Source organism: Rhinolophus sinicus, linkage group LG02 (assembly GCF_036562045.2).
Source record: "Rhinolophus sinicus isolate RSC01 linkage group LG02, ASM3656204v1, whole genome shotgun sequence".
In the NCBI taxonomy this organism is placed as follows: domain Eukaryota; kingdom Metazoa; phylum Chordata; class Mammalia; order Chiroptera; family Rhinolophidae; genus Rhinolophus; species Rhinolophus sinicus.
In genome coordinates this window covers 14,407,553-14,433,550 of record NC_133752.1, presented here as the reverse complement: position 1 = coordinate 14,433,550, position 25,998 = coordinate 14,407,553, and the positions used below count along the sequence as shown (strand labels likewise).

Genomic DNA, 25,998 nt, shown 5'->3' with positions numbered 1-25,998 from the left:
AAGGCCTAAAGGATGAGTAGGAATCAGACAGGAGAAGCAGGACAGGGGTGAGGCTGTGGGGTGGGGAGATTGGGATTCATCAGGGACGCAGAAACCACGTGCAAAGGTCTAGAGGTGAGAGAAATAATGTCTCTTTCTAGAAACATCTCAAAATATGACTGGTATATATGAAGAGAGAGAGAGACTGAGTGTTAAAGGAAGGTGTTGAGGCAGAATGGGAAGTGAGAGTTGGAGTTGAGAAGATGGGCAAAGCAGGGCCATGGATGGCCATGTATGTTACTTCAAAGAGTCTGAACTTTCTTCCCAGGGGACTGTGGGGCTTTTGGAGGATTTCACCAGCACAGAGACACGATCAGGTTTATGTTCTGGAAGATCGCTTTAAATGGGGAATGGATAAGAGAGGCAAGGATACAAGTTGGAACTGTGTGGCATATAACCTGGGCTAGAGTGATGACAGTGAGGAAAAGGAGAGGATGGGTGGCTTTCAGACATAGTTGGATGGATGGACAATACCACATATGGTATTTTTTTCAACTTAAAATTTTTTTCAAACATATACAGAAGTTTTTTCTTTTAATCTCTAGAACCTTGATTTAATCCTGGACAATTTCTGGCATGTTTGCTTTACCGGTCTCCCTCTTGCCTTAGGTATAAATTTACATGGTTCCTTATTAAATCTTTACTGTGTCAGTCAGAAAGATATACTTAAACCCTGACTTCTGACATGGCCACTTCTTAATACCAAGAACTTGGCCAAATTTTATAATCTTTCTGCACATGAGATTCCTCATACCTCCTGCGATTGTTTGTGACATTTTAATGGGATGACAAGTGACAGACACTAACTCACTGAATTTTTTTGTGTAACTGGGGAGCCCAGGGTGAGAGCTGGAGTTCAGGCTTGGCTGGATCCAGTGGCTCAGTATTCATTCTTTTTCTTTGTCTGTTGGCTTCATCAGACAAGTTCTTCTATCGTGGTAACAAGAGGGTTACTAACAATTCCAGGCTTGCACCTCCACCTCTAATCCAACCGATGGAAATGATCTCCTCCCCCAGGTCCTAGGTTTGCTTAGACCAAGGTCGTGTAGTCATGCCAATTACTAGGGCTTGAGTATCTGAAAAATCTGGACAGGGGTTGATCAAGTGCCACACCTGGAGGGGTGATGCTGGGAATTCTAAGCACTGTCTGCACCATATGCTCTGGGGGAGAAGCAGGGGCACTTCCCTCCAAAGCAAGACAGAAGGCTGCAAAAACCAACAAACAAAAAAACCCCAGAAACTATGCTTAGCACAGTGACTTAAGTAAGTAATTGATAGCAGTCATAGCTGTTATCAGTGTTAAATTGTGGAATCTTGTTTAGTTAGAACCCTCCCCCACTTTTACCTACCCGAACATTTTTGTACTTTTGACTTCTAGTCTTTCCCTTTCTGCCATAAGCCCCCAAAATGGAATGGCTGGGGAGAGTTTCCTTAGGTCTGTGCACTGGATGTTAACACGTGGCCTGGGTGCTGGTGGGTTCACCTTACCAGGCTAGTATCTTAACCTGCGTTTCCCCAGATGCACATCCTGAGATGAGATTTTGAGGTCAGGTGGTTTATTTGGGACGGGGTCCCAGAAAGCTCTCAGAATTGGGAGTGGGACAGTGAGAGGGAAGGGAAGGAAGCTGCCATGTGGTGCCTGAGTGGAACACACCTCAGGCCCCCGGAAGCTGGAGTATTGCACTCTGCGCCCTACTGGGGTGAGGGTTCTTCCCAGGGCCAGTTCATGCCCTGGCTCACTTCCGGCCTTCCTGGAGTGGCTCCTGGGAGCTGGTCAGGAGAAAGCTGGCGGGGGAGAGTTGCATGTGGAGAAGCAAGTGTAGTGCTGCTGTCAGTTGGTGTCTGCCACAGCAGCCACTTGGGCCCCCGGTCAGGTATCTGGGGACAAGGGATACTGGGCCATGGTATTTATAGCAGGGAATTTATTTCCTGCATGATTTTTCTCTTGCTGTTGAAATTGCTACAGCAGGGACCATTTGTTTTACTCACAGTTAAGGGGAGAACTTACAGGCTGGTTGGAAGTCCTGAGAGATGGGTAGGATTTGTGACTTTATCTAAATTTCTTCTAACACTTTTTAATCAGCATCCATATGTATTACCTGAAGCTTCTTGGCCTATTCAGATATTTTCAGTTACTTTATTTGGAAAATATCTTAGAGGCTGGGGTTCAGAAACCAAAAACGTGAGGGCAGGTACCATCGTTGACAGAGCTTTTCCTTCTTGTGAAATATAAAATTTGAGTTGCCATTAATGGAGTCCCTATTTTGTGATGGTAATCAGATCATAGATTTTATACTATGTTTGATAGTCGTCTCCTTTTTTTTTTTTTTTTTTTTTAAGACTTGCAGAGTACCGGGGGATGTCCAGTTTTATTTAGAACATCCTGGCTCTGATTTGGGGGGGTGGGGTGGAGCGTGGATGGAATTGCAGCTCTGCCCCTAGCTACTGAAGAATGCCTGATGTGCCAGCGTGGGATTAAGGCATGGGAAAGGCGGAGCAGGATCTGCTGGAGGGCACGCCGTTCCCAGGATTCACCGGTTGTACCTCCACAGAAGCTTTCCTCCAAATTCCTCATCTGTCTCTCTCCCCACGTATGAACAGCGTGGGTAGTGTGGAAGCCAATGACAAGGACACATCAAGGACATCGGCTCACAGTAAATAACTGACTACCCCTGCGATGAGCAGAGGGCCATCTCATCAGGATATTTTTGTGAGATTTCAAGAAACCTAGAAACCAAGCCCAGTGTTGTAACTTGTCTATAGCGACAGTTAGAATGAGCTGTTAGAAACAACGATAGGAAAAATAAAAGCGTGTTATGAAGTGGGCCATGCTTCAAAACAGTTTTCATTAGCTGATGGGACAGTAAATTGAATGTGCCTCCCTAATCGGATGGAAGAAGACGCGTGGATCAGCGCCCACTGTAGTAAGGCCTTTGGAGTGCTTGTCTCATGCACAGGTAGACAAGGGAAGTCCAATGCTTTCTGAGTTGGAGGGGTCTGAGAAGGCACACTGAGGCATTTTCTCAAAGTCACTTAGACTGCCTGGGCACGGGCTAGAATGCCCACAATGGAGCAGTAGGCTTAAAAGATCCCAGAGACTTGTCACCTCAGTGCTGTGATAACAGGTGGCACCAGTGGTCCAGGATCTCCTTCCAGGAAGGCCCTTAAAAATCTCAACTGAGTCAGGAACTAAAGGAACCCATGAGGTACCTGCTACCCTGGGTTTGTAATGAGCTTTGCTTTGCATTTCTGGTTGTTTCACCAACTCTGCATCCTTAAGCCCATGTATAATTGTGAGGAGCGGGAGCTCACACTTACCCGGAAGAGACAGAGTTGCCATTGTTAGGTAAAGAAGGAAGAAGAAAGGGAGAAGAGGCATTGGAAAGAGTTTCTGTTCACAGTCTGACTCCAGGTGCCCTGAGCGATGACCAGAGGCCACTGAGAACTACAGTGGGCAAGGTTAGGAGTAAGTGACACCCACCTTGGGTGTCTGGCAGTGCTGGAGTGGGCCAGCCACTGGTTGGAATGGGGTCTGGGAAACGGGCTCAGTTCTGTTTCTGAGCGTTCCTGATGCTGTCAGCTTTCTCTGAGGTCTAACCGAACTCTTGTATGGGGTGAACTGGGAGACTTCAGCCGAACCAGGCACCCGGAGGACAGCACTGATTTATTTTGGTAACTAAAGTATGACGTCCTAAGGAAGAAATTGTAGAAATAATGTATAGGGTTGTAGTTGAGTGGTAACTTTGAATTTGAATAATATTATGCTACACATATCTTTTTTAACATATACCTTTAGTCTTATATTTACCAAAACAAATGACCTTGGAACCAGCCTTCTTGAACTTGAACTCTGGCTCTGCCACTTACTACTCGGGTGGTCCTCACTTAACCTTTTTGGCGTCAGTTTCCTCCCATTATTATCGTTTTCTGTATAGCAGGTAAGTGCAGTGTGCCTAAATACTTGTTAGAGTGTTAGTATGTAAATAACTTTTTATTTTATTTTTAACAGGGACCTCCGAAATAATCTTATTAGTAGTATAGACCCAGGTGCCTTTTGGGGACTGTCGTCGCTAAAAAGATTGTAAGTGTTTGAATTGTTTGCTTGTGAATTTGAACTGTTTCTTTTATAACTAGCTGTTCACCTACTTTAAGCTTTAACACCATTTAAAAAAAAAAGGGTTTTTAGTAAATTTTAGAAGTTCACCTGACCAGGTCTATGATAGAAAATAGAGTATTTAATATAAGTAGCTTAGAAGGTTGTTAATTTGTATAATAATTTGGTTTGTTTCATGGTAGATGGTTGTATCCCCTTATGCTAATAAAGTCATTGCCGTATTTGGCTTTGCCAGCTGTCATCATCTGTCGATGTTTTTCAAGTTACGAATGCATTCAAACTCTTTCTGTTGTAAAAGCCATATGAGTTGAGGCCCCATTCTGTGAATGATCTAAAGTCTTGTCATTTTCATGTATATTTTATCTATGCAGTATTCCAAAACCTAAAGACCAGATTTTATTAATTCTGAAGCTAAAAATTCCCCTCCCCCCACCCCCACCCCTTGTGCTGTTTCCTAGTTGCGATGTAAGCATGCTCATAGTTAAGAAGTAACCCTACACTCAAGTGTGGGGACGGTTCTGCCCTCCCTTATTCCTTCTGAAGATATTTATTACATGCTGGCTGCTTGCCGTACTCTGACTTCTCCGGAAGAGCTCACTGATTCTTAGAGACACATAGATAATGAAAATACATCATGCCCATGTGCTATAACAGATAAAATAATAGGAATCAGCCAGGGAAAGGAGGAACCACCTGCAAAGGGAATTGCCTGCCACAAGAGCAACCTACCTTTAGATTTGCCCTTGTTCCTTGTCGTGAAGAATCATAGAAGAGTGGACATAGGTGTGCAAGAACATGTGTCACAGAGCAATAGTTTAGTTCTTTGGCCAGAGCATAAAGTACAAAGGGGGAAAGGTCGGGAGGCACGGCTGGTCAGGGAGGGACTGAGGCGTTGGTAGGCTTTGAGGGCCTACAGCCATGTTAAACAATTCCAAATCTGTTCTTTAGACGGGGCACTAGCAGAACTTTTTAACTGTGGACTTGACATAATCAAATTGGTGTTTCAGAATATTTCTGATGACTGTAAGGAGAAACCACTTAGGTGCAGAAAACCAGGGACAGAAGATGATGGGGAGAGATACTAGCTCCATGCTTTCATTGTCCAACATCATCTTTTCACCCATGTCTGTCTGTCTGTCTGTCTGTCTGTCTGTCTGTCTGTCTGTCTCTCTCTCTCTCTCCCCCCACTTCCCTCACCCCTTCCCCTCTCTCTTTCTCTTTCTCTGTCTCCCTCTCTCCCTCCCCTTCTACACCCCTCCATTCTACCATTCTATCACGCTTTCTTATTATTTATTTGGTTTTTTTTTAAGAGTTCAAGGTACCTGGGTATTATTTATATCTTGTTTTCTATAGTATATATATAATAAAACCAGCTGTGCTTGGTCTTAGTTTAATCATGCCGTGACTTACTTAGATGTTGACACTAGCCTTCCATTCTAATGCTTTTACTTTTGACATTTTATATCTCTTATTCTGTCATTCAAATCTTGTTCATTGTTATAGTCAGATCCAGTTATAAGAATTGGCCATGCTATTTTGGCAGCAATATTTTTATTTTTATTTTTTAAGATTACTTTGGCAAGTAAAATTATCTTTCGTCTAAAACTTACTCTCTCTAGCTCTCCTCTGAGTTCCCCCTCTTGGGCGGTCGTAAGAATCAGAGTGCTGGAGCGTAGTAGGAGTTAAAGGATTCTCTCTTAGTCTTTTAACATTACTTAAAATTTCAGTCAGACTCTGGAATAGGGGTTTTATTACCACAATCCTTGTTGAGGATGGGCATGGTGGTCCATCGTGTGTCTCGGGCTTTGTGTGGACTCAGGGAAAGAAGCTCGGATGTCTGGAGGAGATCAGGCTACTCATCAGTTTTCTTCTTCCCCATCCACTCTGTTCCTCACTGTTTTCCAGTGAAAGCTTTCTAATGAAACAGGTCAGAAACACTAGCCCATCTGGGGTACGTCACTGGTCTTCATGGAAACCAGAGTTTTAAATGAGGAATATGAGTCGGCGGTGGGGAGGGGTGGTGGAGATGGGCATAGGTAGGCATCAGAGGTGCAGTGGAGCAGGGTTTAGAGTTCAGTAAAAGTAGTATCAACTAGGCGGAATGACGTGAAGTGGGAAGACAAAGGTCAGCATCTGTTCCATTGCACACACATCCTTGAGTCCATTCTGTGCCCAACAGTGAGGAGCCAGGCTACAGAGACACAAAATAACTCGGGAACCCCTGGAGGGATTGCAGCCTGGTGGTGTCACATGCACCAAACAAGAGCCTGGATGTGAGCTTGACTCTACTTACAGAGAGATGGAGCGATAGCTAGAGATTAGCTGCTGAGGGTCTTAGAAGCAGTTAGGACTCAGCCAGACTGGCACCGGCAGGGGTTACGGAGTGCGGCCATGGAGAGGCAGCAGCTAAATGAGCTGGACTTAAAACAGCAAGGCACTGTCTTTGTGCTTCTTACCAGGGCAGACTGACGTCATCTTTGGATGGGGCAGTTTGAACCTGTGCCTGGGAACACGAGTCCCCAAGTAGGAAGCTGAGTGTAGGGGCTCGACCTGCCCTCAGAAACTCTAGAGCTGAGGTCAGACCGTCTTTGTTTAACCATCTCTCCCGGTGATTCTGATGCTGAAGTGTGAGAACGTCTAGAATATTTTTCCTCCAATTTTTTTTTCCCCTCAAGGGGAGTGTTGTGATGTCACACAGCCAGACAAGATCACTTATTCTCCCTCTCTGTGATCCACACCACTGTATTCACAGCTTTTTTGTAAGGAACCTTTTTATTTTATTTATTTATTTATTTTTTTAGGAAAATTAATGCTAACAGTATCCTCCATGTCAAGATCGGGGTTGAAGGAAACTGGATTGTTAATAAAAAGCCGTTTCATTAGGATGTTTTAAGGACACTGCGGAGTATCTTACGTGCTCCATCTAGTTCTTTATCCTTCAGTAATAATTTCTCAAGTACTGCCATGCAAAATAAATATATAAATTTCTTGTTCAGTAGCATTTAATTACTAATACTGTGCCAGGCATTTCCTTCGCATTTTTTCATTACATTACACATTAAGTAGTCTCTTGTGTTCCTGCCTAGGAAGGTAATTGCTACTTCTAATGTTCTTCCCACTAGAAAATATATTCTTAATTCCAAACAGCTGACTTGTAATTGAACTTACAGTATACAGCTTGCAAGCTGAGAGAGTCTTTATACGTAATTCAATGAAATACAAAGGTATGCTGCAGTAGTAATGTTTGATAGTTGCTTATAGATACAGAAACTGTGTCTTATGGGGCCTTACATCACTCATTTCAATTGTGCATCTCACTTGACAGCCACACATAAATGTTTTTGTAAGTGTACCATGCCTTTGCCTCTATTTTATAGATATTTGAATGAGGAAGATTAAGTGGCTTTCTGCAGAATAAACTACCAGAAGTAGGTAAAACCTAGACCCACTCAGTGTCTTTTTGCTTTAGCAACAAATTCCAGCTGATTCTCAATTCAAATGAACACCCATTATCAATACCTAAATACCATTTTAAATAGATATCACTATAATGAAATTGTTCCCCAAAGAATCAATGGTCATTACACCATTTAAAGCTCAGAATTGAGACAAGATAATGAATAGAGCCCAGAAATGCTTGTTTAAGCAACAATTCACATTATACCTCATTTTCTTAAACAGTAAAACCCGAATTAAAAGGAGAATCAGCTAGAATTAAAAACAAAAAAAGTCCTGCACGATTAAATACTTAGCTTTAATAGTTTGAGGAGCTGGAGAATAGCAAGTGCAGATAAATAGTTGTATTGCTTAAGATTCTTTTATCAAAAGTTGCCATAAAAAAGGGAAAGCAGAGCTACGAAATTATGGAATACCAGGATTACCTAAACTACAGAATATCTAAGTGAAAAACTTAGTGAGTTAGGTACCTGATTGAAATACTGGGTCCTTATAATTTCTCATCAGACTAATACATTTTCTTCCATTGCCAAGTGTACAATTTAGAATCCATCAGTTTTAGTTTAGAAGTGGGTGGTACAAATTGCTTCTCTAAAGAGTGTAATTCAGAGTATAACTCAAAGTGTGTAATTCTCCATTACAAAAAATAATATAGACATTGAAGAAAATGTGATAAAAATATTTTGAAAGTTTGCTCTAGAAAGCTTGTTCTAATTCTTTTACCGAGAGTCAAGTGATGAATAATTCCAAATCTAAGAACTGATAAAAATTAAGATTCATTGTTTTAGGGTTTTCTTGCAATATAGTTTACTAAGTTCACTGATAAAAAGTGATGAAAGCCATACCATTTTATTTGAAGGTTACAGAAATTATCAATTATCTCCCAATTAAATTGTAATCTCCTAATTAAAGAGTAAAGTTGTGTTCATTGTCTTTGGTGTGAAGAAAACTAATGAAGAAAGAACAAAATGTTTAGTAAACATTTCACTAGATAAAAAGGAAAAAGTTTCATGGATTGAGAAGGAAAAACATTTAGAAACTAACATTTGATGGGAACTGCAAGAAGTTAGGAGTGACTGGAAATAAATAATTGGGCCATTGTCTAGATATTGTTAACGTAATTGGATTTGGAGACTAAATGTTAGATCTGTAAAGTAAAAGCTAACTCAGTTGTGTTTTCATTACACTCAAAACTTCTGAATATTTAAAGAGTGAAGATAGAAAGCACTAAGTTTCAAGTGTTCTTGAGGAAGAAAAAGTTGCAGCATTTATTTTGATGATGTGCCCTCTTACCCATTGTCTGTTAGATGGTGGCTGAGATGGGCTCTGCTCCCTCACTTCGCCCAGCATAATTAACTGTGCAGGTCATCTAAGGAGTTGTATCACAGACAGTAAGATAGATTGAGTCTCATTTGTACCAGTCCAGTTTTATCTTGAGTCATTTCACAGAAGTAAATGCTTGAGATACGAGGGCACTATAATTAAACAAATTTAGTCTGTGCGTGCCAGAAGTAAGCGAAAGTAAGGATTATATCCTCCCTTGTTGCCATCTGTTTCTCACTTGAGGTAGGTAAATATGTCAGAGATGCTGAAAAGAAAGGTTTTGTATGATACCTGGGTGCTGTTCTTGAATATTGAATGTATGCAAACTTCATTGACAAAGAGAACTAATTGAAGACACCTTTTTCCCCCTTCTCCTTAGGGATCTGACAAATAATCGGATAGGATGTCTGAATGCAGACATATTTCGAGGACTTACCAATCTGGTTAGACTGTAAGTACATCTTCCTTTCCTATTAAGATATAAGGAAACATTTGAACCAGTAGCCACATATTCATGAATACCTATGATATGTTTGATATTAAAGTAGCAACTGTAGAGTAGCGACTGAAATGTTGGGGGATAAGTAGCTTGGAATTGAATCATGGAGGTAGTTAAAATGTCATCAGAACATAATAATATGTTTCTGCACACGTGAACGCACACAATGTATAATATGCCCCAGAGAATGTGTACATACTGAGAACTATGGCTGAAAGCTTTGTTGGTCTGGGAAAGTTTTTTGGAAGAGGTGAAACTCAAACTGATAGTCCAGAAGATGGCAGATATTTGGATCCTTAGAAAGGAAAAGAAGCCTTGCAAATGATGCTGAGAGGTGGAAGAGCGAAGTCAGTTTGTCAAGGAGAAGGCCAGCGGTATTAGTAAAATGACCATTTGAATCATGCCTCTGACCTTGTGACTTAGGATGCTTTTAACTTTTCTAGGCTTTTCTGTTTTTTATCGGTAAAGGATTCATAGTACCTCAGAGTTATTATGAAGAGTAATTAAAATTTGAATTAACTATACCTCTTATTTATGTGTATGTTAGGTTTATGTTTAGTATATTATTACATATTTATATTTATGTATAATATAAATGTAGAACTTTGTATAAGCCATCACATATATTTTAATTTTATTTTTTAAATGGAGAGGCTCTGGCGGTAACAAGAATTTATAAGGCTTATTATCTATGATAGAGCTTTATATGGGAGTGTGTGAAAAACAGACAGAGGCTTAGAATTGATTCAACAATAGGAAGTCACTGACAGACATTTATGTGGGAAAATGGCATATAATCAAATTTTAAGGAAGAGCAGTTTGAGAATAGGGTGCAGGATGGAGTACAGGATTTGAGATAGAATTTCTAATAAAGGATTATTTGTGCCTGTTTCTTTAGCTTTTTAGAATGTTTCTTCTATTTCACTCAAGTTAACTTTGAAAAAGTTAATGGGCCTTAAGTAGTGAGATTATTTCATCTGTAATGTAAGGAAGAGGATTTCAAATCAATTGTTAGAATAAAATAAAGTACTCCTGCCTCTTAACAAACTTGCAGTATTTTCCAGTGTGCCCACTAATTTTGGAGTAAAGCCTATATGGCCTAATTTATATTTTTAAATAAAAGATTGATTTCATGTATTCATAACTTGAAATTAAATTGATTGCATTTTTCTATTTTGTAACTGGATTGCAAACAATTTTATTTCAGTGCATTTATTATCTCTTTTTGAGAGTTTTGTAGTTTTAGTTTTGAGGACTGTATAAGAGTTGCCAAAATGAGGAATCTGTGAAGAAAAAATGTGTTATTATTTTTACATAGCTATGACTTAAGTAATGAAAAAGAGTCAGGAGTTTACTGTTGATTTTAGTTCCAGATGGATTTATAGCTTTGGCCAGGGGATTTGACTCATTAGCAAATGTTCTTTAGGCAAAATAGCAGAGTGGGACAGTGTTTATGCTAAGGCAGTTTACTAGTTTCTTAGGATTTTTTCTGATTCCTGCCTTACAAGCTAAAGTTTTTGGAAGTTCTAGAGCTTGGATCATCTCTTACTGTTTTACCAATTATCTGACACCTGTTGTGAGAATTTACAAGGTCATGAAACACAATGGACTATTATCCAAGAGAATCTCTAAACCATAAAAGTAGCACTACCAAACTTCCTCCTTTGCATGTTGGTGCAGATGACTTTGTAACCCATGTGACTCTTAAATGCAACAGTCTATGTATAGCACATACAGAAATATACCTTACTTATGTCCTTTATCTCCTGTCCCAAAACAACTTGGCATTTGAGGTAGCTTCTTAACACTCACGAATCGGGGTGGGCAAAGTGGGTGATGGTGGTCAAAAGGTATAAACTTCCAGTTATTAGATAAGTAAGTCCTGGGGATATAATTTACATCATGGTCACTACAGTTAACGATGCTATTTTGTATATTTGAAAGACACAAAGTGAGTCGCTCTTAAAAGTTCTCACACAAGAAAAAAAAATTGTAATATTTGTAAAACATTGTGAAATATGTGTAGTGATAAATGTTAACTTATTGTGGTAATTATTTCACTATATATATATATATATCAAATCTTTATGTTGTGCATCTAAAACAAACACAGTGTTACATGTTAATTATATCTTAATTTTAAAAAATTAAAAGAACTAATTGTTTAGCAGGGGGAGAAAAAGATAAACAAAACCACCACCACTACCACCCCTTCTAAAAAAAAAAAAAAAAGACATTCAGGAATGTATTGCAGTAGAATTGTTTATACTAGCTTGGGTTGACATAGGTCTAGAGTTATGGACCAAGAAATTTCGGGTATGTGCTTTGTACAGGCTGCTGCAGTCAACAGATTTCTGGGCCCTCCGGCCGCATGTTGGTTGTGAATGAAAGCTGGTAACAATTTATATTTTAGACTTGGAGAATATATTATTTTCTCAGTCTAACAGGTAGAAAGCAGACTCTGATGAGGAATGGGGCATGTAGGACATTTCTAAGATTATTGCCTCCCACCCAAAAGAGTAAATATACAAAAGAAGGGCGTCTAGAGTGAACCAGTGTTCTGGCTGTTTCCTCTGCTCCCTCTGCAGCTGAACTCCCTGGGTGACCCTGGAATGTGGGATCTCAGAGTGACTGGGCCTCTTGGCCCAGGCGGCTGGAATGGAGGCCCCAGGGCCTGGATGAGACCTTGGCAGACAGCCTGTCGTGTTCTCGCCCAGACTTCTCATCATTTTGAAACAGGTGTTGGCTTTGGAGGTTTAGCTTAAAAATTAAAAGGAAACTTTGTTTAGACGCGTCAGAGGCTCCAGAAGACTTGGGTGTGTGTGGGGAGGGAGGTAAACGGATTAACTCTGTGTATTCACCTCTGCCTGTTGGTGGAGAAGTTCAGGGAAGGACTGTCCCAGAAAGGTGAAGCCAAAGCTGACAGGGTCCCACGCATCCCACTCTAACACTGGAATACCTGGCCGACCAAAGATCCAGGGAACCAGTAGTGGACTTCTGACACGTCTCTGTCCTTCATGTAGGAAAGGTCATTTACAGAGAAATTGTCAGGAGGTCTACAAACTGAAAGCTTTCCTTTTTTTCTTTTTAATGCATTTTGATCAGTTTAAAGCCTGTATTTTTTTCCACTAAGAATTATACCTTTAATAATCTGCAAGAAATAATTGGTGAATGATAGTTATACTGTGTTTCCCTGAAAATAAGACGTAGCCAGACCATCAGCTCTGATGCGTCTTTTGGAGCAAACATTAATATAAGACCCGATATTATATTATATTATATTATATTATATTATATTATATTATATTATATTTATTATATTATATTATTATATTCCCGGTCTTATATTAATGTTTGCTCCAAAAGATGCATTAGAGCTGATGGTCTGGTTAGGTCTTATTTTCGGGGAAACACAGTAAGAATTTCTTTTATACAATTAAAAATGTACTGATGTCGTTTAGTAATATAACCATATGAAGATAGGAAGGGAACGTGAAATCTCCCTTCCATCACGTCAGGCACATCACCCTGAGATTGCCTATACTAAGGATTTGGTGTATTTACAGACGGTGCCAAAAAAATGTGTTCATTTTAAAAAAGGAAAAAAACTGTACTAAAATTGTAATGCAGTGAATGACACTAGCTTTCATTTGATTAAGGCCATCTTTTGAGCGAATGTCATACTACACACATTGCTACCGTAATTCAATTGAACTTTGAAAAGTGATAAATAGATATAACATCTCTTAAAATGTGTACATTTTTTGACACCCACAGTATTTTCAAATTTTCTATAACCCCCACAAATATATAAGTATACATATGGGCCTTTAAAAATTGACTATACTTGGCAATTTATGTACTTTTAAAAAATTACCAGTATATCATTAATATCTTTTCAAGAGTGTACATGTTAATTTAGTTCATGCTTGTATTAATAGCTACAGAACATTTCAGGTATACAGCCTTATAATTTAGTCAGTTATTCCTCTGTTACAGGAGATTCTGTTAGATTGAATTTGTCCCTCCTTTAACAAACCTACCCTTGTAAACACCCCTGTGTATACACAGATGATGTACCATAGACATACTTAACTTAGAGGAATTCAAATGTAAGTGTTTAGCAAAAAGTAAGTAAATAGAGAAAAAGTAAGCCAGAGAGTAAGCCACAGCAATGATAAGGTGGGGAGTGGGCGTGGCTAGATCGTTAACCTGCCACTCATTCAGTGACATTCCTAGGACAGGGGACCAGTGACTCTGCTGTGCCCCTTGGCATTCTCAGTTCCCTTTTGCTTTTTTTGTGTGCAAGCATCTCGGATCTGAAGTGTGATTCTAGGGTTTTAAATTATGTGTAAGTTTTTATGGCCCCTGAGCCGAAGCCAGTTACTTCATTTGGTGCTCTGCCAAAGAAGCAGCAGTCTGTTCCAACCCTGGAGGAAAAATTGGTTTGTGTTGGGATTTCCTGGGAGGATGGTATGTCTCTCTCCAATGTGATTCCTTTTTCTGTGATTTCTAAGAGAAAATATCTAGCAATACCTAATAACTAGAATCTAACACTCCCTGGAAGATGCAATTGTTTTGTTTATACTTAAATTCTGTATCTGTAGGATAGGTTTTATTTTTTATTTTTTATTTCTAAATTACTATTATGGACTCTTAAACATCTGAAAAAAAATCAGAGATAACTGATAACAGGAATTCCCATATACCCATCACCCAGTTTCAACACTTAGCAACTCTTAGCCAATCTTGTTTGCTTATACCTCCCATCTCTTATCTTCCCGCCTACATTATTTTAAGTGAGTCCCAATGATCATATCATTTCACATTAGGATAGCTTCATAAAAATATAGTTGTTCACTTTAATTGCCATCTAAGTTACTTTCTTCAAATGTTATGGTGATTTACACTCCCATTAGCGGTATCCTTTTCAAAATCCACATTGTGTATCTACTCTGGTAGGCCGAAAAAGAAAAAGGCATCTGTTTTATTGTTCTTTTAATTTGCGAATATTCTTTTTTATTTGTTTGCTTTTTAAGTTTCTAGGCAATTCTTCGAGGACCAGAATTATTTTATTCTGCCTTTTTATATGAAAAGAATATATAAAAACCTCTATAAAAACCAGTCCACCAGTATTGTTCTTGTTCAAGTTCATTAGATATTAATTTGTGACGGATTGGCGTTTGTGTAATATTAAGTCTTACCATCTAGGAATTCGTTGCTGCAAGTGTCATGGGAATAGCTGATTTCTCCCCAATCACTTCTCTTCCCTGTCCCCACAGGGGAATCCATCTACCCAACTGTCAACTTTCTCTCACACTTGAACCCAGACTCCAGAGGCTCCCTAGCAGGCCTCAAGATTTCCTCCAGAACCCTAGGTCTAAATTGTGTCTATTCTTGATACCACAACAGGCGAGGACCTGATCTTGTGTTGGGTGGGTCATGCTGCTATTCTCCCAGAGCTCTCAGTCCCATTTGAGTGTTAGAAGCCTCCTGTAGGGGGGTTCCACATCCTGAACAGTCACCCCCCAGCACTGAGCATCTACTGTATATCTCGGCATGTTGCTAGTTGCCAGAGGTACCCCAGTAAGTAAGACACACATGTCCCTCCTCTGCCGGAGCTCGGAGCTTGTAGTCAAAGCAGGGAAGAAATACTTCTCTCAAATCATTATGGGTGTAACAAACTACTCACATTGTAGCATAAGGTGTTCTGGATTTTAATCATACAAAACTCTGCAAGGCTTTAGGTAGGTATTTCTTAAAACCATCTGATACAAGGGGAAACAACAGAAAAGGCCAACACTGCATTACTTGATGTTTCATTTGAAACCCTGGACTCATTCCACTCTGCTGATGTTTTTCACTCAGTTACAATGGGCTGCTGTTGGTGGTCACTGGGGTCATCCTTTTCCGTTTTTACTTATTTTTATTTTTTTATTTTTGCTTTCTTAAATGATACTGAATGAAACCCGTGAAGAATACTTCTAGTTGCAGTGAAAGCACAAATAAAGTTTAGTAAGATAACTTTCAGAAAAATCCTCGTTTAGCAGGAATAATTCTAAAATAATTTTGTTTAACTGCTTTACATAAGGTTCAGAATAATTTTCTTCTTCAGCCTTGAAGAAATAATTTAACTACTTGTTTCCTCTTTATAATATTGGAAACAACTTTGATAAATTCCTTAAAATAGTTAATGATTATAGGATACTTTAGGGAATATGAAGTATATATATTTGTTAATATAGGATACTTTAGGGAATATGAATGATATATAATTGTTAATATTTTCAAAAGTGAAATTATTTCCATTTTGTTCCCCCAGAAATCTTTCAGGGAATTTGTTTTCTTCATTATCTCAAGGAACTTTTGATTATCTTGCCTCCTTACGGTCTTTGTAAGTAAGAAATTTTTTCTCCTGTTTCAGTAAATACATCTTAGTTTTTGAAAATTAAAAACAGTTATTATGTGGTTTAAGAGACTTGGTGGGGAAAATCTTGTGATTTTGCAGAAATTAGAACCTCTTGAGAGCTTGCATTCACATTGAAAAGCATACCATAAAGCTTAATATAATATGCTTCAGATGGGAACAACCATGTTTTCAGAAGACTGTGTAATCTACATTTCAAGTAAATAAATTGGTAATTCATTCTCTTTGACTTTGTGAAAACAAATTACAAAATATTTTGTTCTTAGACTAATTAAATTCATAAAGTGTAAAATATCCCTCCCTTTGGAGATTATGTGCTTTAAGAATTTTCGTACTTTAGGCATTTAATTATATCCTGTAACCCCTTCCTCAAACTGAATTCACCACTTATTACATTTCTAGAAATGTTTATGTAGGATGCCTGTTTTATGAAGTCAATGTAAGATCATATTTATACAGTTCTCTGTAGCTTCAGAATTGGCTAATTTTCCCCATCAAAACAGTTTTGTTTACTGTGAGAATGTCTAGAAGTTACTTTTGAAAATAACTGTATTTCCAGATAAACCTTAATGTATTTCAAACTATAAGTTATACTCATTTCTATTGGAATTAGTCGAATGTAATGTTTTTCAAAGTTTTATTGTATATAACTCGTATATTGAGTCTCTTTTTTCCAGTGAAAATTGTCTTCCCTACCAGATTCCTGTGTTCTGTATGTGCTAACTCCTTTCCTGCCCTTCCTCCTCCTCCTTCCTCTCTTACTTTCCTTGTCCTTCTTTCCCTTCCACTTTTCCTCTCCTCTCATTTTCTAAACCTGTCATCCTATCCTTTAATTCTCATTTAGTGGTTTTCATTGGGAGCAACTACTAGCTACGAGGTTAGGCATTCGACTATTTCCTCACTATTATGGTGAACGTAGCAATGTACTTCTAGAATCCCTGGGTCGAATTCTATCTGGTCTTTCTTCTTGCAGCCACTGTCGTTCTTATCCAGAAGGCTGCTTTTTAGTGAAATCATCTCTTTTTGGCATGTTTAGTAGGCTTAAGCCAGCCATTGCCATGAAGTGCAGGAACTAAGAAAGACTGCAAAGAATAATCTGGGTTGTGAGATCCTTGATGGCAGGCATATGCAAAATATTTTTATCGAAAAATTGGGGGAAATTGCCAGTGTTTTTGCCTGGTAGCTCTAGAAACTGACCAGAAGGTGGTGCTTAGGAATCAGAAGTCAGCCTGTTCGTCCTTCAGTTATTCTTTTAGGTTACTTTCTCTTTGCTATGTCTCATTCCATCTCCTCACCCCACCCCACCCTTTTTTTTTCTTCTTTTTTTTTGCCAAAACTAATGAGGTGAAGCCTGTGCCAACGCAGTCAGTCTGTTAGAAGCAGTCAGTCTGTTAGAAGAAAACGTGGTTATATTTGCTGTTTGCACCTTATTGATGAGTTTGTATTGAGCACATTGCATTCTATTTTAGTTGTATTTACGTTTTGTTCCCCCTGTTACATAATGTCGTCCCAGTTGGCGGGGGACAGCATCCACAGTTATTTTTACCAGCTGGACTTAGTGAAACGTGTGACACACAAATAGTGCTTCGTAAAACAAGTGTTCACAACATGATTGTGCTTATACTCAAGCTGTGTATATCCTCTCAATTGTTTCTTATAGCCAAGTGCCAAATTATAAAGCTTCTTGCCACATGTGAAGATGATTCTCTATTTGTTTTTGTATCAAGTATGAAGTATTCTTACATTCATATTTCGGATTGGTTGAGTCTGTGTCCCCTTCAGTTTGTAAAAACTGTAGTATCACTTGGCGTGTAGCAGCAAGTATCTGAAATGTCTCCACCTTTGAGGAATTCACACTCTAGTTAGGCAGACAGAATATAACCGTGCGAGACAGTCCTATAGTGCCTTGTGTTGCCAAAATTAACCAGAGAGTTTGTAGGCATTTAGGCCAGGAACATGGCCACAATGGCTGGAAAAACGGGGGATGGTGTCAGGATCTGGTGCTGGTGCCCTGTGCTTTATAAGGAATGGGTACAAGTTTGACAGACAAAAAGGGTGGGGCTTTGGGATTCCAGAACCCTGGGATTAAGGAGGTTGTTGCATAGATGAGGGACAAAGAATAGATTTCGTTCACATGCCAGCTTCAGTGGCAAGCAGCATGAGTCCCAGGATTACTCTGCAGAGCCGTAACGGTTGGTCTACGCCACGAGCAGGGTAGAGGTGAGAAGCAGCATGTTCCCCATCCAGAACATGAGCCCATATAAAGCAAAAGTGCCATTTCATTTTTTTCACCATAATCTCTCATTTGTATTTTGTATGCGACAGAGAGTTTCAGACTGAGTATCTTTTGTGTGATTGTAACATATTGTGGATGCATCGCTGGGTAAAGGAGAGGAATATCACTGTACGGGACACGCGGTGTGTTTACCCGAAATCTCTGCAGGCCCAGCCGGTCACAGGGGTGAAGCAGGAGTTGTTGACATGCGGTAAGAGAGAAAGAGCAACTGAGAGAGCACTGACCAAACGTTTTTCTTGACAAACTGTAAAATTCTGTTTACACTTTGATGGTACCAATTGCAACCATTAATTTTCATGGATTTGATACTACTTGGTTTCCGCCAACAGTTAAGTCAGCGGGATGAAGAAACATTGTTACAATTGGTATTTAAGGTTCTTAGGTTGTGAATAGCTTAGTGGAAACCAATTGCAAAGAATAGCACAGATTTTCAGATTTTCTAGCAGCTGGCAAATCAGGAATTTGTTGATAGTAATAAAATCACAGGCTGCAATCCTGTTTGTTGGTGGGAGTGTGAGTTGATACAGCCTTTTTGGAGTATAGTTTGGTGATATTTATCAGTGTTCTTAGAATATTGATACAATTTGATCCAGTAATTCTACATGTAGGGATTGCCCGGAGGTGATCATCTATGTATGTAAATCTTCAGACTTTATATATAAGCATATCCAAAATTCTCAAAACTGGCAGATTGGTTTAATTACCTGTGACACATCCATTCATAGTATACAGCTATTGAAAAATCCTGATTTTTAAAAAACATCTGTCGACTCAAGGAAAATAAAACATGTATTCTGTATTAAATGAAGAAAGGAAAAAAAAAAAAAAAAAACCCACATAAACCAAAAAGTCCTTAAAATGACAGGAGATTCCAGTTTAGTGTTCCTGTTTGGAAACGAACAATCCCATCGTTTTTTTTCTTTTCCTCTTTATTGTCATTTTTATTGTTTCACAAGTAAAATATGCTCATTGGATAAAAATTAAGATTCTTGAAAAGAAATAATGTATATGTTCATCAAATCATCATGAGACACACTGAATATTTTGCAACTTTATTTGTTAATTACACTTTAGTTAAAGCTGAAAAAAGAAAAAACTAAAAGGAGCAAAAAACAAAGCTCATGCTACATTCTTATCACTCAAAGGTAGCTAATGTTAAAGATACCTTGGTGTATTATCTTCTGCACCTTTTATCCTGTGTCTTGACTAAAATATCATATTCTCATGCTATTTCATAACCTTCTAACTTGAAGTAATGTAAACTTCATGTCCCATCATATAAAATAGATGTGTACCAATCCATTGTATAGCTATAGTCATAACTTCACAACTTCCTTATTACTGTGTTTTTATTTAGGTTAATAATTTCTCACTCCATAAACAATGCAAGGATTAATTTCCCTCTATACATCTTTGCATAAGTGCTGGCATTCTTTACAATAGTCTACTACTGAAAGTAGAAGTACTGTGTTGGACAATGGACTAAATATTACAAGCCTTTAATGTGCCCATGATTTGTGTGTACATTTTTGCATATATAGAGGGTGCCAAAAAATGTATACACATTTTAAGAAAGGAAAAACTATTAAAATTGTGATAATATATACCGAAAACAACAGATGAATACAAATCACATTTGACTTCTGCAATAGAAGAGATGCTCAGAGTGGTTCCCATCGGCGTCCAGACACTTCTAATTACGGCGAACTACTGCTTGAGCAATATTGACCAAAGTGTCTGCTGGTATACATTTTTTTTGGCACCCCCGGAATAGTTAAAATTTCTCTTACTTTTTGTGACTGGAAGGAAATATATCACGTTTTACAAGAGATTGTAACATATGGGGTCTTAAAAGATTTTTTTTTCCTTTTCCTGAAATGTTCTCAATTTTGTGCAATGAGTATGCATTACTTTATAACTAGAAACCAGTGGTTTAATTAAAGGTAATACAGTCTCCAAAATGTATTTCTAAATTGTGTATATATATATCAACATGAACCTATCACCAGTTCCATTTTCCAAAATTAAGTATCATTTTATGATTTGTTCTTTTAGTATTGCTTCTGTGATCATCTGTTTGTCTTGTGATACCACCGAAAAGGAGCAACTCTAATTGTCAGAACTGATTATGAAATGGTTTAATTTTAATTTTGCTAATTTTGTTTTCATCTGGGGCCCACTTATCTCAGTATCAGCCTTGTTGGTGCTAGCATTTAAATGCTGGTTACTGAGGAATATTTTTTTTTTCCATTTTCAGAGTTCTAATTAGAATTTCTATAACTTTTAATTCTGGAGTGTGATTATGGTATTGTCTGTGTGTCTCTGTTTTACCGTCTCTAGATCCTCCCCTTGAATTACCATCTTTCTACATGACTCCATCTCATCGGCAAGTTGTGTTTGAAGGAGACAGCCTTCCCTTCCAGTGCATGGCTTCGTATATTGATCACGACATGCAAGTGTTATGGTATCAAGACGGGCGAATAGTTGAAACTGATGAATCGCAAGGTATCTTTGTTGAAAAGAACATGATTCACAACTGCTCGTTGATTGCAAGGTAAACCTTTTAAAGTGAGGAATGGTCTCTGTGGATTTTGTTAATCGTTTGAGAATTGTAGTGTTTAGTTGGAATTCGAATGAATAGTTTATCTTCTTGCACTTAAAAATGCAAACATTTGGCTTTCCTTTTCCTGATTGTTGTTCATCTTGTTAAAATTAAAAAGCTATTTTTTCCATCCAGTTTTTTTTTTTTTTTTTTTGGCGGGGGGGAAGCATATATCTTATGGAAAAGACTGTTAAAAAGTTGGAGACCTTTTGTTTAAAATTTTAGGGAGAAAAATGTAAACTTTTAGTGCCAAACTTAATTTCTAAATATTTCTTGCTGCTAAGCTCAGGTTTTCACTTTTAGGCATTACCTAATTTTCACTGTTTTATGATTAATGCTACATTTTAAGATACTTACTTTCTCTACCCCATAGTATAAAAGAATATGACACCTGTCCTGTTAACCCTAGTGTCAGCACTAAAATAGTTAATGTAAATCAATTTTTTAAAGTGCAAAAAATAGAGTAAAATATATATATGTGTGTGTGTGTGTGTGTGTGTGTGTGTATATATATATATAGAGAGAGAGAGAGAGAGAGAGATGATATCACTCAACATATATTTTATTCTGGTAAAATCGTAATTTGTAAGCATTGGATTTTCTCCTCTCTTTCTCTGTGTCTCTGTCTCTCTTTGTGTGTGTATCTGTGTCTGTGTGTGTCTTTCTGTGTCTCTTTCCTTCCTACCAATTTCTTAAAGACAGAACTTGGCTTGAATTTTTAAGAGTAGATATGTCGTTCCCAGACACTGCTGGGCACTGTAGGCTAGTATCAATACTATATTCACACTTCAGAATTAAAGTATCACAGCAGACTTCGCAGCATTGACATGAAAAAATTATTAAGAAACTAAAGATTCTCATAATTAAGAATTGTTTCTGGGAATTTTGGGGTGGAATATTCTATTTTATAATTTCTGTTTCTCTATTGAGATATCCTATCTTTTTTTTTTACCCCCAAAGCATGTTTTCATTTATGTCTTCTAAAATATTTATAGTAGATGCGTTTAAATCCTTGCCCACTGATTCTAACATCAGAATCATCTTGGGATCATTACCACTGATTCATTTGAATATAGCTAATATTTTTCTATTTAAAGAAAATTATTTGTATTTCTAATAATGTCCGATTCTATTCTGGACATTGTGAATGATTCACTGTCGAGGATAGGCTGGCAAAGTGCAGGCTGTAGATCAAGCCTGGCCTGCTGGGCCTGTGATCTAAGAACATTTTTTTTTCCAATTTTAAATGGTTACATTTCAAATGGTTATATGGGTACCTACATAGTATTCCTGGTGTGGCTTCTTGGCCAGCAAAGCCTAAGATATTTACTATCTGGCCTTTGAAGAAAAAGTTTGACCCCTGACTCTGGATTTTGTTCTGTTCACCTGAAAAGAGCTGACTTTGTTTTCTCGAGCACTTAGCTTCGCTAAATTCAAATTCCCAGCTGTGCCTTTTCTGTGGTAGGTAGCAGCTGGAATCTGCTTGGTGTCTGCCCTATCTGTGCGTAGGTCCAGGGTCAGTTAGAGATCTCGGTGCATTTTATATGTGCAGAAGTTTGGGCTTACAGCCAGGCTCCTTTCTACTTCTGTCCTCTGATTTTTCAAGCCCCAAGATTGTGAATTTCTCTTTGAGTAGGACCTGTCCTGGGGCAAAAGTCGTTACAAACAATTTTCTGAGTACTCCCCAGTGCCAATTCCTTATTCTTCGTGTCAGTTTCTCTCTGTTTCGTGTCTGGTTTCCGCTTGCTTTGGATCACTCTCCATGTGTTCATATGGGTGTCATTTTGTAGTTTGTCCAGAGCGTGTAATTGTTAACTGCAGTGATGGGATAGGAGCTACTCGGCTATTACTAGAAGCCTTCTTCCTTTATTAGATCCTCTAAGATTGTTAGACAGTATATTAGTCCCTGTGAGAAGACTGCAATTGTTACATTTTTTTTTTTTTTTTAATTAAATTTATTGCGGTGACAATTGTTAGTAAAATTACATAGATTTCAGGTGTACAATTCTGTATTACATCATCTATAAATCCCATTGTATGTTCATCACCCAGAGTCAGTTCTTCCATCACCATATATTCGATCCCCCTTACCCTCACCTCCCCACATTATTTTTATTGTGGTGATAATTTCATAAGTGTGTATGTATATGTGTTAAAACTCATCAAGTCGTGAATTTTAAGCAGTTATTGTATAAATAGACAATAGCTGACATATAGTACAACAGTAAAGCTTTACAGTACATAGAACCCTTTTCTGAATAAGAATTTTGATTAATTAGGAACACTTAAATTTTATGACTAAAGTAACTGAAGTGACTTTAAACATTTATTTCTGCAAGTCCTACTTCAATCTAAATTCTGTGTAGCAGTACAAAGAAATTGAACTCTAAGGGCAAGAACCTGGCCTGACATTTTTGTTGCTGGGGACACTTGACTAAAATGAAAATCTTCCCTAAGAAGACTGAGCAATCCTTTACCCAGAGTGAGCCTCGGAATGATAAAGAAATTGCAGAATAAGGAAATACAGTTATTGAATAGGTACCTGAGACACCTGTTGATTCTTCATCGGTCTCCTCGTGCTACAAATCCTTCATTGTAAGAATTAGAGTTTCTAGTTTTCCTCAAAGATGAAAGTGCATCTGCTTCTTTCTCCTTCAGTCTCCAAATAGGCTGCTTTGATGAGTCCTGAAAATTTTACTCTGAAAATTGGTTTTAGACATTGATGTATTGCTAAAAGTTATCTAAAAAAACAAATTTGTAAAATATACTTACCGTGTTTCCCCGAAAATAAGACCGGGTCTTATATTACTTTTTGCTCCAAAAGACGCATTAGGGCTTATGTTCAGGGGATGTCCTCCTGAAAAATCATGCGAGGGCTTATTTTCTGGTTAGGTCTTATTTTCAGGGAAACATGGTAGGTCGCTAAACCAATGGTTTGCTAATGTGCTCTGAGGCACCACAGTGAGTTGGCAGAGGTGCTGTGGTAGATTTTAAGTTTTTGAGGAAGCATAGTGATACATTTGTCAGACCCCAACCACGCAGCTTCTAGCTCCAGGCAGTGATGGGGTCAGCATTCGATCGTGCTGCATTCCTTTTGTTGGTGCTATACTTTGAGATACGGGATTTGGGGTGATTACTGTGTACAAAGTTAAGTACTGTGTGAAAATCATTGTGGAACAAGAAATAAGGATATCACTGATGGTTGATTACTTTTGGAGTGCTCAACAGGTACACACAACCCATTAAGAAATAGCTGTGGTTATTTAGGAAGCATATAGAATTTATTTCAAATTGTTATTAATGATGCATTACATTTTCAAATGGCTACTAAATTATTAGGATGTGCTTACACAGTTTGGAGATTTAATTTAGTAATTGGAACCACCATAAGTATTTCTTTGGGGCTAGGGATATCATGAAAAAGTTATCTAGTCAGTGAAGGTGCTGTGAACCGAGAAAGTTTGGGAACCTCTGTGGTAGAGAATGATTTTTATTGCCAATTTTATTTTATACACTTATTCCTAGTTCAATAGAGTCATAAAGTAGAAGATTTGACAAACATTCTGGTTATTTAAATTTAACGTCAAACTGTTTTGTGTCACTTTATCTTGGAAAATATTTATTACAGTGTTTTGGTTTATTTACCAACTTAGTAAAGATGATAAACATTTTCTTTGATTCAGAATAACAGTGCCTCAAAGTCTTTATTAGGACATTTGTTGTTGTGTAGCCATTAATGATTTAGGAGACTAGAAAACTGTGTATTAACTTCTACACATAATTTTATAAGTTGCGTAAAATGATACTTTATGTCTAATGATTTATCATTTCTATCTACTCAAAGGCAAAGCGTAATGGGTCCTGTGGGAGGGGGAATAAAGGTTAATTGAAGGTTCTGACATTCGCTCTTTAGTTAATAGGTTTTATATTAGAGAATTATGACTTCATCTTGCAAGTTAAATTTACTGACAGCTATTTAGAAATAGAGCTGTTTTATAAACTCAAGTGTACCTTTACATGGAAACTCCTTTTGTTAAACCATTAATTGGTAATTTACTAAGTCTTTTTTAGAGACTTAACCAGTTGTTTCTTGTATAACCCTTTTACCTCAAATATTTTCTTAATTACACACTTCATAATATTACTCTCCTTTCTTCATGCTTGAATGTTGCCCTCAGAATAGTGATAAGGTAGATGTCGCTTGGAAACTTCTCCATTAGAACATGCCATGGTATTCTGCCTTTGCATCCATGGTTCCCCCTCCCTTCTGTACCCCACTCTCCCTTTTTTCTGGAACAAGTCTCAGGCATCATGTCCCATTGCACCTTGTTCATACTTCCATGAAAGCTCTTTCCACCATATTTTAAATCTCCCTTTACCTGCTTGTCTGGAGTTGTCCCTGTAGTACTTAACATGGAGGGGTCATTTTTTAAATTTGTTTTTATCTAGCAAGCGCTTGGCCCACAGTGTGCATTCAGACGTGTTTGCTAAGTGAATGATAGAAGCCCGTGTTGTTTCCCTGTGTGCCTGACCACATTTTCTCTCTTTTTAAAATCTTTCTTCATGCAGTGCCCTAACCATTTCTAATATTCAGGCTGGATCGACTGGAAATTGGGGCTGTCATGTCCAGACCAAACGCGGGAACAATACCAGAACGGTCGATATTGTCGTGTTAGAAAGCTCTGCCCAGTATTGTCCGCCTGAGAGGGTGGTGAACAATAAAGGTGATTTCAGGTCAGTGACATGGAAAGTCCTGGGAAAGTGATTTGTCCCACGTTCCTTTTTATTCTCAAAGACACGTAATTGGTCTCCTATCCTCAGTAAGAATGTTGGAGAAATGTATGTGTATTCATGTATAGAGATGTGTATGTGTGTGTGTGTGTGCGCCAAAAAAACGTATACACATGACTTGTATTCATATTTTGTTATTGGTATATATTGAGTATTACAATTTTAATACAGTGTTTTCCTTTCTTAAAATGTGGATTCATTTTTTTGGCACCCTCTGTGTATATACCCTCAAATATCCAAGGACTACCCTTGAGAGCATTGATTTCAGAATCTTTTACAGAGATTTAAAAAAAAACAAAATAGGTACCTGAACTTTATCTCAAATCTGTCGCTTTAAGGCTGTCTGAAGGTAGAGCCACAAGTGTTCGTTTTTAACAGGTGGTTTTGTTGTCAAAGTGAAGAACCACTATAGGGAAACATTTTGGATATTTTACTTAAAAAAGTGCAAAAT

At 38.1% G+C, this 25,998-nt stretch overlaps 1 protein-coding gene across 2 annotated transcripts in view; it reads left to right on the top strand.

Annotated features, from left to right (window-relative positions):
• ADGRA3 (adhesion G protein-coupled receptor A3) overlaps positions 1-25,998 on the top strand; it is a 114,979-nt gene that overhangs the window by 38,281 nt on the left and 50,700 nt on the right. The window contains exons 3-8 of one of the 2 annotated variants that reach the window (XM_019743915.2): positions 4,049-4,120; positions 9,312-9,383; positions 15,754-15,825; positions 18,184-18,344; positions 20,495-20,708; positions 25,326-25,490. In XM_019743915.2, the coding sequence (XP_019599474.2) occupies positions 4,049-4,120; positions 9,312-9,383; positions 15,754-15,825; positions 18,184-18,344; positions 20,495-20,708; positions 25,326-25,490 (756 nt within the window). The remainder of the gene's footprint in view (positions 1-4,048; positions 4,121-9,311; positions 9,384-15,753; positions 15,826-18,183; positions 18,345-20,494; positions 20,709-25,325; positions 25,491-25,998) is intronic. The other variant, XM_019743916.2, reaches the window with a different exon arrangement.